This window comes from Ailuropoda melanoleuca, chromosome 6 (genome assembly GCF_002007445.2).
Source record: "Ailuropoda melanoleuca isolate Jingjing chromosome 6, ASM200744v2, whole genome shotgun sequence".
Taxonomy (NCBI): Eukaryota; Metazoa; Chordata; class Mammalia; order Carnivora; family Ursidae; genus Ailuropoda; species Ailuropoda melanoleuca.
The window spans coordinates 95,263,431-95,275,840 of NC_048223.1; the positions used below are offsets into that span (position 1 = coordinate 95,263,431).

Genomic DNA, 12,410 nt, shown 5'->3' on the forward strand with positions numbered 1-12,410 from the left:
CCCCCCCCCAAAAAGGGAAGAAATCAAGAGAAGTCCTGAGAATTCTAATCACATGCTAGAGTATTTTGTATTTTACACAGATCAACCTTGTCCAGATCAGGTCAGGCCTACTATAGAGGTATGCACCCAAATATCTGGCATATATTCTCAAGAAACCATCTTCTCTGAACCACTATGTCAAAATCTGATGAGGTCTCTTCAAACTTTATATAACAACTCAATTTCTAGACTGTTCAGGACAAGCAATACCTGCTAATCCTACATTTTTGAACTCCAAAATAACGTAGGGAATTATACAGAGAGAAGAAAGTATGAATAAATGGGTGCTAGTGTGCTCAGGAGTCTAAGCAGAACCAAAGGCCCAGCCCCTTGGTCACCATTCCTTTGTCCTCCCTGTCAACAAGGCTCTTATCATGTTGGAAGGAGGGTTCCTTCATGGAAGAAGATTATGGAAAAGAAGTGACTTGAGAATTTGGGAAGAGCTCCAGCAACATGGAATGCTGCTCATTAGCCTCACCCTTGCCTTGACCTCCCCAAAACAACTTCCTTTTCTGACCTGGACTTGGGAAAACCTCAGGGAACGATAAAGGCAGAGCATGCTTCGAGAGGGAAGGAAGAACAGAAGGGAATGCATAGCATAGTCCCTATGCTACTTGATTCCTTCATGCTCAGATAAAGACAGACGTTGGCGAGGAGGAGTGGCACTGGATCTCCCAAGAGGTAATTTCTAGTTCTTTTCCATCCACCCCTTGCCCACCACTCACAGCCAAGTTTCATCCCAAAGCAATTAAATTACAGTCTCTGGTACAGTGTCACAGGAATTTTCTATTTTTATTCCCATTTTGACCGTACAGCTGGGATTAAGAATTACTGTTAACTCTTAAATGCCATATAAGAGTGAAATCATATGGTATCTGTCTTTCTCTGACTTATTTTGCTTATAGCATTATACCCTCTAGTTCTATCCATGTCACTGCAAATGGCAAGATTTCACTCTTTTTTGATGGCTGAGTAATATTCCATTGTGTATATAAATCTACGTATGTATGTATATACATACATACATATATATCCCACATCTTCTTTATCCATTCATTTGTTGATGGATATCTGGGCTCTGTCCAAATTTTGGCTATTGTGGACATTGCTGCTATAAACATTGGGGTGCATGTGCCCTTCAAATATCACTATGTTTGTATCCTTTAGATAAATACCCAGTAGTAAAACAGATGAACATACGGGAAGGGAGAAAAAAATAAGATGAAAATTGAGAGGGAGGAAAACCGTAAGAGACTCTTAACTCTAGGAAACAAACAGAGGGCTGCTGGAGGGGTGGTGGGTGGGGGGATGGGATAACTGGGTGATGGGCATTAAGGAGGGTACTTGATGTAAGGAGCACTGGGTGTTTTATGCAACTGATGAATCACTAAATTCTACCTCTGAAACTAATTTAAAAAGAAAAAGAATTACTGCTAACTCAAAAAGAGAAAAAGGTGGACTAGGGGGAAAAGAGGCAAGAAGCAGAGCCTAGCATTTGTTAGGTGTGTATTTCTTGCCAGGTCTGGTAATAGAAGCATTGCACACTTGTCCTTACTGTTTGTAAAGGGGTTAATAACTCCATTTAAAATAAAAAAACACAGGTTAACCTGTCTAAGGTCACAGAGAAAATAAGTGACAGATCTAGGATTTACATTCAGATCTGTTCAGCCACCCAAAACTTCATTATTACCACTTATATTAGGGGGGAAAACCCCTTTAGTTAGATAACAAAGGTATAAGTATGCAGAGGATAACAGAGAAGGCAGAGTTTCACCTACTTCACTTTACCTAGGGATCACGTGTATACCAAGTTTTTGTTCAAGTCTCAGACTCCCTGTCTGCACATACTAAAGGCCTGAGTGGAAGGGTGGTTAAAATTCCTGCCACTGACGAGGGAGACTATGTTCTAGAAAGTAAAACTGGTCACTTTTGGAAATGTACTAATTCTCCACAATCAATAAAGTATTATTTAACTAATATTACAAAAGAAGCTAAATGAAACCTAAGTATCTTTTTGGGAAAATCCAAGAGTAGAAGTCACACTAGATTAAGGGGCTGGCTGGCAGAATAATCTTTATGTATAAGCCATAGATGACTATTTGTTGGCTGTAGGACACCAGCAAGTTCCTTTACCTTTTTCAGAAAATGAAGATACTGCCATGTTTTAAATAAGGCTGCAATAAATGAAATGAATGGCCATGATTCTCAACTTTTCTATCAAAGTGCCCCCAAAGCAGAGGGAAACAGATCACAGAGCATTCTTAAAACTTATTAAAATCTTAGAATCCTCGGGGCGCCTGGGTAGCGCAGTCGTTAGGCGTCTGCTTTCAGTTCAGATCGTGATCCCAGCGTTCCAGGATCGAGCCCCGCATCGGGCTCCCTGCTCTGCTGGGAGCCTGCTTGCAGGGAGCCTGCTTCTTCCTCTTCCACTCCCCCTTGCTTGTGTTCCCTCTCTCGCTGGCTGTCTATCTCTGTCAAATAAATAAATAAATAAAAATCTTAAAAAAAAAAAAATCTTAGGATCCTCTTTGAAATAGTCAGCTTTCTCTTAAAAACTGCATATCAATTTCATATATTACTCTATCACATAACCCATGTTTTGTTTGGATAAGAGAAGAATCTTGAGTAAAACTGGTGTTCAGGAAAGTGGATTTTGACCATGTCCTGTCAACCCATTATATGCATTACAAAAGCACAGAGGTCTAAGAAAGCACTTCGTAAACTCTTCATTGCTAGATCCATATATATCATTACCATTTTCCAAAAGAAGAGTTAAAACAAATCTTTATAAAGGAACTAAGGTAGCCTGGATATTCTCTAAGGCTGTTACGCTGTGCTTTTCACAGTTTCTCTGAGCTATTTTTCCATGTCTTTTGGTCTCCAATATTGAGTACCTACTGAATAGGTTTGGCACTGCACTTGAAGCCAGTGAAAAGCTGTGAATAAAAGCTAGCCTCAGCTCTCTTGAAACATACATATTAAAGACCAACATTAAATAGTTAATTATAAGTGTGGTGAGTGCCATAAATGGGAAGTCCAGGTTCTACAGCCTACACAAGAGGAGAAAGCAAACAGGGAGACCTGCAGGGAATAGTAGGTAACTTTTCAGTTTCCTGTGTCTTTTATTATTGGATTGGAAGCACCTAATTACTAGCACTTTAGACATAGTCACACACATAAGGAACTTCCTCCAAAATCCAATTAATAAGTAAGTCAAGAATATTTCAGACTACACTTATTTACAATGTTCAATGTTCGACTATGTAGACCAGGTTTATTGCTCTATTTTTCAGGCAAAGAGGCTTTATTAAGCATTCAGAGCATAAACAAGGTGACAAGGAACATTATTAGCAAAACAGTTTTCCCTAAGACAATGAATTTGTGTGCTTGTGCTAAACTAGTATAAAAATAATACAACCATTCTTAACAATTAAGTATTTAAAGCAAAGGTTTTCACCCTCAACCTGGAGGCAAAAGGTTCTGCTCCTGCCTCCCTTGTCACCCTACCCTATTCACACAGTCTCTGGAACCTCAGCTTCCACATCTGTAAATGAGGTCAAAACAGAACAAAACAGCAATGCCCTTGGGTCGCCTACCACATTCATATACAGCATCCACTTAATATAGTTTGAAACTTGAGTACTTAAAAGTTATAGAACATCACATATCTCTATAATTACTGTTTTTCATTTTTAAATTAGCCATCTTTTACAATATATTCATACCACAGCTGTATACTAATTTTACTCCTAAATCTGTTCATATGGAAGCAACAGCAGTAGATCTTGTCTCTAAATGTTCAAAATACTCAGAGATGACGTCTTTAATATGAGAATCTCAAAATAATTCCTTCACTATCTCATTACTCTGCTAAAAAAATTATTTACTTATATCCACTCATGGTGAGCAGAAACACAATGCACTCTTCAAATTTTGGAAAATTCCATTTGGAATTCTAGCAAACCTGGCTCTCTTCCTGTTTTGGCATAAAAGCATCATGTGTTCAACTCCCTCTCTGCCACTTCCTCTCAGCTGAGCCTTTCCCCAAGGAGCTCGCTCCCAGCACAGAAAGAAAGGGTGGAGGGAGAGGAAGCCCAGAAACCACACAGGAGTCTCTGCCCAACTTGAAAGTTCAGAAAAAAACCCTTTCATGTTTTTCCTCTTTTGATTCAACAAATGCTCTAGCAGCCCACAGTTCAAACAGAAATATAAGCAAAATCTTCCAAAATATTTTCAAGAGGAAAAAAGTGGAAGACAGCATAAACTAAAGCTCCAAGTTTCCTAGTGCATCAGCTATGTATAAGTTGTTTAACAATCACTGACCTCAGTTTCTCAAGCAGGTGAATGTCTTTGTGGTTTTTTTAAGATATTAAAAGTTTAAGTCTTCACCTCTTGTAACTTAGAATAGACTCCAGTTACAAACCGAAAGATATCAGAAAATAAATGCCAAGAAAACTTTTAATTTAAATAAAATTGAAACACTGTTACATTACAAAACTATTGTCTAAAAAAAAAAAAAATCATTCTCTGGCATATCTTCTCTGAATGAGACTATGCCCCCTACTTTCCAAATGTAGCAGTAGCAATACCTTATTTGTACATGTACCTAATCTTCTCTAAATCTCACAAAACAATGAGCTAGAGTATCCTAACTGTCCTCTTACAGGTTCTTAAACAAGGAGAGACTTAGGAGATTCAGAGACTTGTTCAGCTAGTTGCCATCCTGATCACATGACTCCTCCAAGATCTAAGCCCTTACATCTGTCATCTGAAGAAAGGAAGACAATATTACTTCAAAATATCCTTGAAGGTGTCATATTTTTACCACTCTATATTAGTTTACATTTTCTAGAATTTTATATTAACAGAATCATCTAGTACATATTCTGTCCAGCTTTTCAACTCAGCATAATTGAGTCATTCGTGTTGTTACATGTATCAATAGTTTACTTCCTTTTACTGCTGAAAGTATTCCATTGTATCAATGTACCACAATTTGTTTACCCATTCTCCAGTTGAGAAACATTTGGATTAATTGTAATTTTGGCAATCATGAATAATGCTGCTTTGAACATGTGCATAAAATCTTTATATGGAGATACATTTTCATTTTTACTCTTAAGTACAGTCCTAGGAGTAGAACTAACTGCTGCATCATACGGTAGATGTATGTTTAACTTTGTGTGTCTGTTTAACTTTTTAAGAAACTGCCAAAATGTTGTCCAAAATGACTATACCATTTTACATTACAAGCATTACAGTATGGCACCTCTAAAGGTGCTAAACTTCACTAGAGATGGAGCAACTCTAAGGCCCCAAAGGTGCATGTCCCAAAGTCAGGGGACAGAGGCAGAAGGCATTTCATACAGAAAAAAAGATTCATAAAAAAAGAAGTCACACTGTTCCCTGGTACAGTCATTGTAGTTTATGAGCAACTTGTAGGTGTGTTGCATTAAACCACCTCAGGAAAACATCTATTTAAAAACAACCAATATAATATAGACTCGTGTTTGGGAAGTCACATGCAAAGAAAAAAAAAATCTTTAAAAGGGAGCAATAAAGCTGATGCAAGCAATCACAACAGTAGCTCACCAGAGCATTATTTTCTAGTCAGACATTATGCTAAGCTTTATAAGATTTCTATATGGCTACTTCAGTGGTCACTATCTCCATTTTTCCAGGGAAGAAACCAGAGGCAGAGGAGTTAAGAATGTGGCACTAAGGTCATATGGCTCTAAGGCACGGTAGGAGAACAGCCTGGCTCTAGACAATGCTCTTCATGGCTATGCTAATTTACTGCTTCATCCTCAGGTTTTACACGCCTTCCAGCCTGCTTGGAGGATGCTTTGTTTCTTTCTTTCTTTTTTTTTTTTTTTAAAGATTTTATTTATTTATGTGACAGAGAGACAGCCAGCGAGAGGGAACACAAGCAGGGGGAGTGGGAGAGGGAGAAGCAGGCTCCCAGCGGAGGAGCCCAATGTGGGACTCGATCGAGCTCCGGGATCACGCCCTTTCGATCCAACTCCGGGATCACGCCCTGAGCCGAAGGCAGACGCTTAACAACTGCGCTACCCAGGCGCCCCTGGAGGATGCTTTCTTGAAGCTGAATGATCCTACCCCTTCAGCAACACTTCCAATTTCATACTCATCAGCAACTTTCTGATATTCAACTGGTTTTCCAAGCCTAATCTCTACGTGGAAAGAGAAGAGCTGACTGGTCAAGAAACATAAAGTGGATATACCTGGCAGTGATTATCTCTTAGAGTAAATTATCAGACCAGGCATTCTGGCTTTGAACATTAATTTGACCATAAATTTGGTTCACCTGACTAATCATGGAGGTAACTAATATCCTTTTCAGAGGATCATTGTAACAGTGGAAAAATCATCAAAGTCAGGTATCAATGCTACACAAGCCCACAACTGCTAAGCTCAACTCTATACCTAAGAGTTTAACAAAACGAAACCAAAACCAAAAGCTACTGCTGGTGTTAGAAAAAATCTGGCTGATAGAACTTCTACATATATAGCTGGATGCATTCTCAGTACCCTTCTTCCTCCTCCAGCAGGAAAAATAAAAATACATTATGCAAATTTCTAGTGTTTTTGCTGTAAATGTAAAGAGACAAAAGGACAGAATTTTTACAAAGTTAAGAAAAAATATATTACAGTTTAAATGGAAGGGACTTACTGCTTCAAAACTAATTTTATTTTGGAACTACCAGACAAGTGGCAGGTCTTACTGATGGATCAGAATTTCCTCCCCCAATCTTCCCTTCCATACTCTATAATGCTTGAGGACCTAATATTTTGGGGAAAAGCTAAAATTTAGATATGTCTCTTGGTTTCCTCCCTGAAGGCTGGTTTGCTAATTCTTACTAGATTCATAGTCTTGAATAGGAAAAATCAGTAGATTCTTTGGTTTCACACAAATCTTGCTAGTTCTTCCATACCCTACGTGTCTATAGAGTTACTGTTTTCTAAAGTTAGTATCCTATCCTCCACTCCCATTTTCTGTCTTGTAGATGACTTCAGTGGCAGTGATCCTCAGAGGAAAGTATAACTGGAAGGCGTGCTTGAAGAACACCAAAACATGGGAAACCAGCCCGTTCAAAGCTGGGAAGTAGTACTGAGAAGTAAGAATGCTCACCATAGGCCTTTGTCATTCCCCTCAAGTCAGGAGAGATTAGAATATGGTGTCTTCAGAAGAGATTGTGGTTTGGTAAGGCCAAGGAAATAAAATAAGGATGGACGTTTTTTGAAGACAATGAATGACAGCATTATGTGCAGAATTAGGAAGCATGGATTTTGTAAAGTAAAGAAAAAAAAAAGGAAAAAATTAAGCAAAAAAGGGTAACAAAGAAGGAATTTCTTTTTTTAAAATTTAAGCTTGATTCAATTCTCTTTAATTTTCTTAGTCAGTCCCTTCTTGTCTGAAAATGCAATTCAACCCAGTCCCTTTCAGTAAGCACCAAAAAAGTTTCAGTGATTTCAATTATGTCTATATGAAGGCTGAGGGGAAGGAAGGACAGACAAGTCACAAGACAATAACTGTTGGGCCGACAAATGGTAGATATAAAAGGAAAGACAATACATAGATGTGCTTGTCCATGTGTCACATATATAAGGCACTGGTTGAGTAGGCTCAACCGCACAAAAGGGAAGCAAAGCTTTATCACAGCAAGTCTGTCAAAATCTGTAGGTCTCACAAGTTATCTACCAAGGAGGATATTTTGTTTATTCTCATCATTTCAAGTTGGAGTCAACTTTGAAAGAGAACAGACAGTAATGCAAATGTCAAATTCTGGTTGTTTTTATGGTTTACTTTGAGGAGCCTACAGGGCAGTACTCAGAGTCATCTGAAGATAGTTATACTCTCATATCTGCCATAATGTAGCAAATATCTGTAACTCATCAACATTTGATATAGATATTGGCAAAATGCCCCTTTTGGTACTTTAAGAAAACATTACATGAGGCTCAGTCGGTAGGGCATGTGACTCTTGATCTCAGAGTCTTGAGTTCAAGACCCAGGTTGGGTGGGCATAGAGCTTACTTTAAAAAAAAAAAAAGTAAAAATAGAAAGTAAAAATAAGAAAATAAAAAATATTACAGACTCACGGAATCTTCATTCTCAAAACAATCATTAAAGATGACCTAATTCAGTCCTCTTCTCTTACAGATAAGGAAACTGAGAGGCTCAAAGGGGGATTTAAGCATCATGCACAAACTGGAAAGAACATAAACAAAATCTTACTTAAAAGCAGAGAATTAAAGAGAATCAAATCAAAGAGAATCAAAACCTTTTAAAAAGAAAAGTATCTTTTAGCTTCATTTTATACACAAAGCAATGGTAAATTATATCCTCTCCTTGCGGAAGAGGACTCACACCATAGCAAATCTGGTCTTTTCTAAAATACACACTCATTCCTTCAGGCAGACATTCTACCATACCGTTTTTTCCATTTACATTCAACTCTAGATCCATCACCTCACTCAGGTGTTTCCACAAAGTTTCACAAAATTGCTGAGGTTCAGCAAGTTAAGCATGTTTATTAATCCTCATCCGAAATTTTTACAGTTTCCAAGACACTCCAAAAGAGGGGATACTTGCTATTTAGAACAAAACGTGCATGCAATGAATTAGGACCTGCGTCATCGAGTACTGCCCGTGGTTCTCAGCAGTGGCCGCTGCGAGCGAGGTAGGCTACATGTCAGAACCAAAAGAAATGCAGAATACGTATTTTAGAGATAACACAGGTAAAATCTCCCCTAAGGAACTCCAACGGTAGGAAGGAAAGGGGTAATGTACACAGCTCTAGATTTACCAGTATGTCTCCTATGTGCATCCACAGTCAGCTTGTGTATCTCGGAGGATGACAGGGAACAATTTGATATCACTCATTTAACAGAGGAAAAAAACCTAAGTCCTGAGAGAGTCAATGGCTTTTGTGGTCCTTCTGACAACTGACAATTTCTATTTAGAGACTGTTTTGCAAAGCTATTCGGTCCACAGACACTAGGAAGAAGAACTGATGCCAGCCAGACATTTCTTCCAGTATTAACTAATACAATGACTTTCTGGTTAATTAGGTTTTGATGCTCCAGAACTCAACCCAACAATTATACTGACAAAACCATTTCTAACCTGCAAAGCTGCTGGCCACCTATACCACACAAATTCCACTAATGGGAGACCCCTGATGTCCAGTTTGAAGCACCTGCTGGCTATCCACCAAAATGAGAGAAGTCTGAGTTATGTATAAATAAATTGATCTATCCATTCACATTCTCTACCTTACTTCTCCTTTCTCCCTTCACCTGCCTCCTTTCTTGCTTTCCTCCTTCCTTCCCCCACCCCAATGGTATGCAGCAGGGGTCTGCAAACTTCTCTTTTAAGGGCCAGACAGTAAATAGTTCAGACTTTTTGGGCTCTGCCACTGTGGCACAAAAATAGCTAGAAATAATCCCTAAATGAATGGGCGTAGCTGTGTTTCAATAAAACTATAAAACAAGGCAATGGGCCATATTTGGCTCAAAGAGCTGTAGTTTGTGAACCCCTGGTATAGAGTAGCAGTTCTCAACTTTCGGCCTGCATTAGAATCACCTATAGAATTTAATACCCAGATTTCTCAACCCCATCCTTAAAGTTTCTGATGCAGCAGGTCTGTCATGGGGCCTGAGATTTTGCATTTTTACTAAGTTCCCAAGTAATGCTGATGCTGCTGGTCCAGGGACCACACTTTGAGAACCACAGGGATAGAATAATGGTCTATCCTGCACTAAGTGGGAGGTTGAAATGTAATGAACAATTAAGAAAGTGGAAATTATATGCTGTAACCTTTACTGCTAATTTTATAGAATATTTCATATGAAGACTTACTGTTAAGTGCCATAATATTATCTGTTCCTGGATGATGGAAATTTATTCCCATGCGTCCTAAAAAATAAAATAATTTTATTTTAAGCACAAAGAAAAGAATGCTTAATATAATTTCAAATACACTGTAAAAGATAAACATTACAAAAAGCTAAAACAGATTAATCTATAACAATGCCATAATCTATAACAAGGCCATAGCAGTTATGACAGTTTTTAAATCAAGTCATAAAACATACGAATGAAAAAAATCTTAAAAACAAAGCCAAAATCTCAATAACAACAAATAAATAAAACAAAATGAAAAAGAAGCTTCCATTACAATACACTGAAATTTTAAAGCATTTCTCGCATTCCGATTTAAACATGCCAACTGGATTAAGCATTTTATTTAAACAATCATTCATACTGCCCTTCAAATTCAAGCCGCAAAAAATGAATTCAGAAAGTATATAAACTTGAAGCTTATATAGAGGGAATAGAAGATAACTGTTTCACAGTGGCTCAAAAACGCAACATAATTATCAGAATGGCAACAAGAAGAAAGATGGTAAAATTTATACAACAGTATAGTGGGGAACAACGACTGGCCTAAAAATCTAGGGTTCTTAAACTTTCCTTACCTCTAACTAGTTATATGACCTTGGGCATAATGCTTATCTCCAGACCTTCATCCTTATAGTAACGGATTTCAAACATTTGCCCACACTGACTGGCTGCCTATTTTGGTACACCTCTGAGCTAAGAATCATTTTTACATTTTTAAAGGGTTGTAAAAATAAAAACTAAAAAACAAAGAATATGTGACAGAGAACCACAGGCCTAAAATATTTCCTCTCTGGCCCTTTACAGACAAAAGTTTGCCAACCTCTGGTCTATAACATGGTAAGTCTGAATCAGATGTTTTAACGAATAGCCTCCAGGGTTAAAAGAGTGTAAGATGTAGACAGCTGGTATGTGTTTCATGAATTATTTGGGAAAAGGAGGTGGATATATTAAAAGAATAAAGGAACAGAGAGTCTTATGTGGAAAAAAAAATGTATTTAAGTTTTCTAGACCAAGCTCTTCAACAATTGATGGATTCTAAGGAGATTATTCTAATTTTACTGTGAAGCATTATAGGACTTTCAGTAAAAATTATTTTTAGCATTCATTATTTTTAACTTATTAGGAGGAAGATATTACATACATCTATCTCTAATTTTATGGAAACTATTTTGCTAGCATTTATATTACAGTAATATCATTTTTAGAATATATTTTAATGTTTTCTAGAGAAAAATCATATTAGTAAAGAACCATTTTTTAAATAATAGAATTGCTTGTTTTATTTTTTGTTGATTTCATAGATCTTTTCATATTTACTAGAAGTTAATTGTGAGGAGTTTCAGAAACTACCCATTGTTTAAAGACACATTTAACAGTATCTATATATGTAATTATTCTGTCTTATGTTCTTCCAGCTCCTAAGTCATTTTAGAGTCTCTAAAAATTATAGTCTACTCCATATTCAATGAGTGCTACCTCCTACCACCACCTTGATCAGAACCTATAATAGGAAAATTTGTCATGAGAATACGTCTTGCAGATCACTAGGGAGAATTTACATTTTAGTTAGCTATATCAATATTCTATTATTTTCAGATAATCAAGACCTTATTTGTATTCATTACCACCAAATACTAACATCCATAAGAACTAGATGTGATTTACTCATTATATTCTGAGATACCCAAATTTAACAGTAAATAGACAGTCACTGGAAAGTATGCCTAAAAACCCAACAAGAGTTCAAAATCACTGCCCAGGAGAACCCAAGGAAATGGTATATAGAGATGGTCTCTTCAATCTCTGACCAAGGAATATTCAGACGTGGCTGTGGTTCCTAAAAGCCAGGGTGTTCCCCAAAATAATAAAGCGTTATCAAGAAAACTAAGCAAGGCTTGGGGCACCTGCATGGCTCAGTGGGTTGGGCATCCAACTCTTGATTTCAACTCAGGTCATGACCTCAGGGTCACGATCACAGGGTCCTGAGCTCAAGTCCCGCATCTGGTTCTGTGCTCAGCATGGAGCTTGCTTGGGATTCTCTCTCTCCCTCTTCCTCTGTCCCTCCCGCCCCTTCTAAAACAAAAACAAAAAGCAAGCAAGCCCAAATTTAGTTCATCCTCATTAAACTTCTTTTATTTCCCATGCTACAATCGTTTATGTTAAAGAATTATGTGGTTTTAAACTGGCTACATCAAATGACAGTTTTTATATGTTTCTGGAACCACTGCTGTTCCCACATTTAATGGGTGGCCCTCTCTGCATTCGTCCAGAAGCTGGGTCCTTTTTGGGCTCTTTCCAGGAGGTCTTAGGACTTTTCAGCTTGAAAAGATGACTGAAAGGAAGCTCAGTAGTTTTCGGATTATCACCCCCTAGCCCACACTGATGACTTCCAATTCAATCTTTCCAAAGATGCAGGAAAAAAAAAAAAAAAAAAAGACTTAGG

The 12,410-nt window shown here is 37.7% G+C and overlaps 1 protein-coding gene across 6 annotated transcripts in view; it reads right to left on the minus strand.

Annotated features, from left to right (window-relative positions):
- LOC100482740 (cytoplasmic polyadenylation element-binding protein 3) overlaps window positions 1–12,410 on the minus strand; it is a 37,509-nt gene that overhangs the window by 20,349 nt on the left and 4,750 nt on the right. For all 6 annotated transcript variants that reach the window (XM_034662952.1, XM_034662951.1, XM_034662947.1 and 3 more), the window contains exon 2: window positions 9,923–9,979. In XM_034662952.1, coding sequence (XP_034518843.1) covers window positions 9,923–9,979 — 57 coding nt within the window. The remainder of the gene's footprint in view (window positions 1–9,922; window positions 9,980–12,410) is intronic.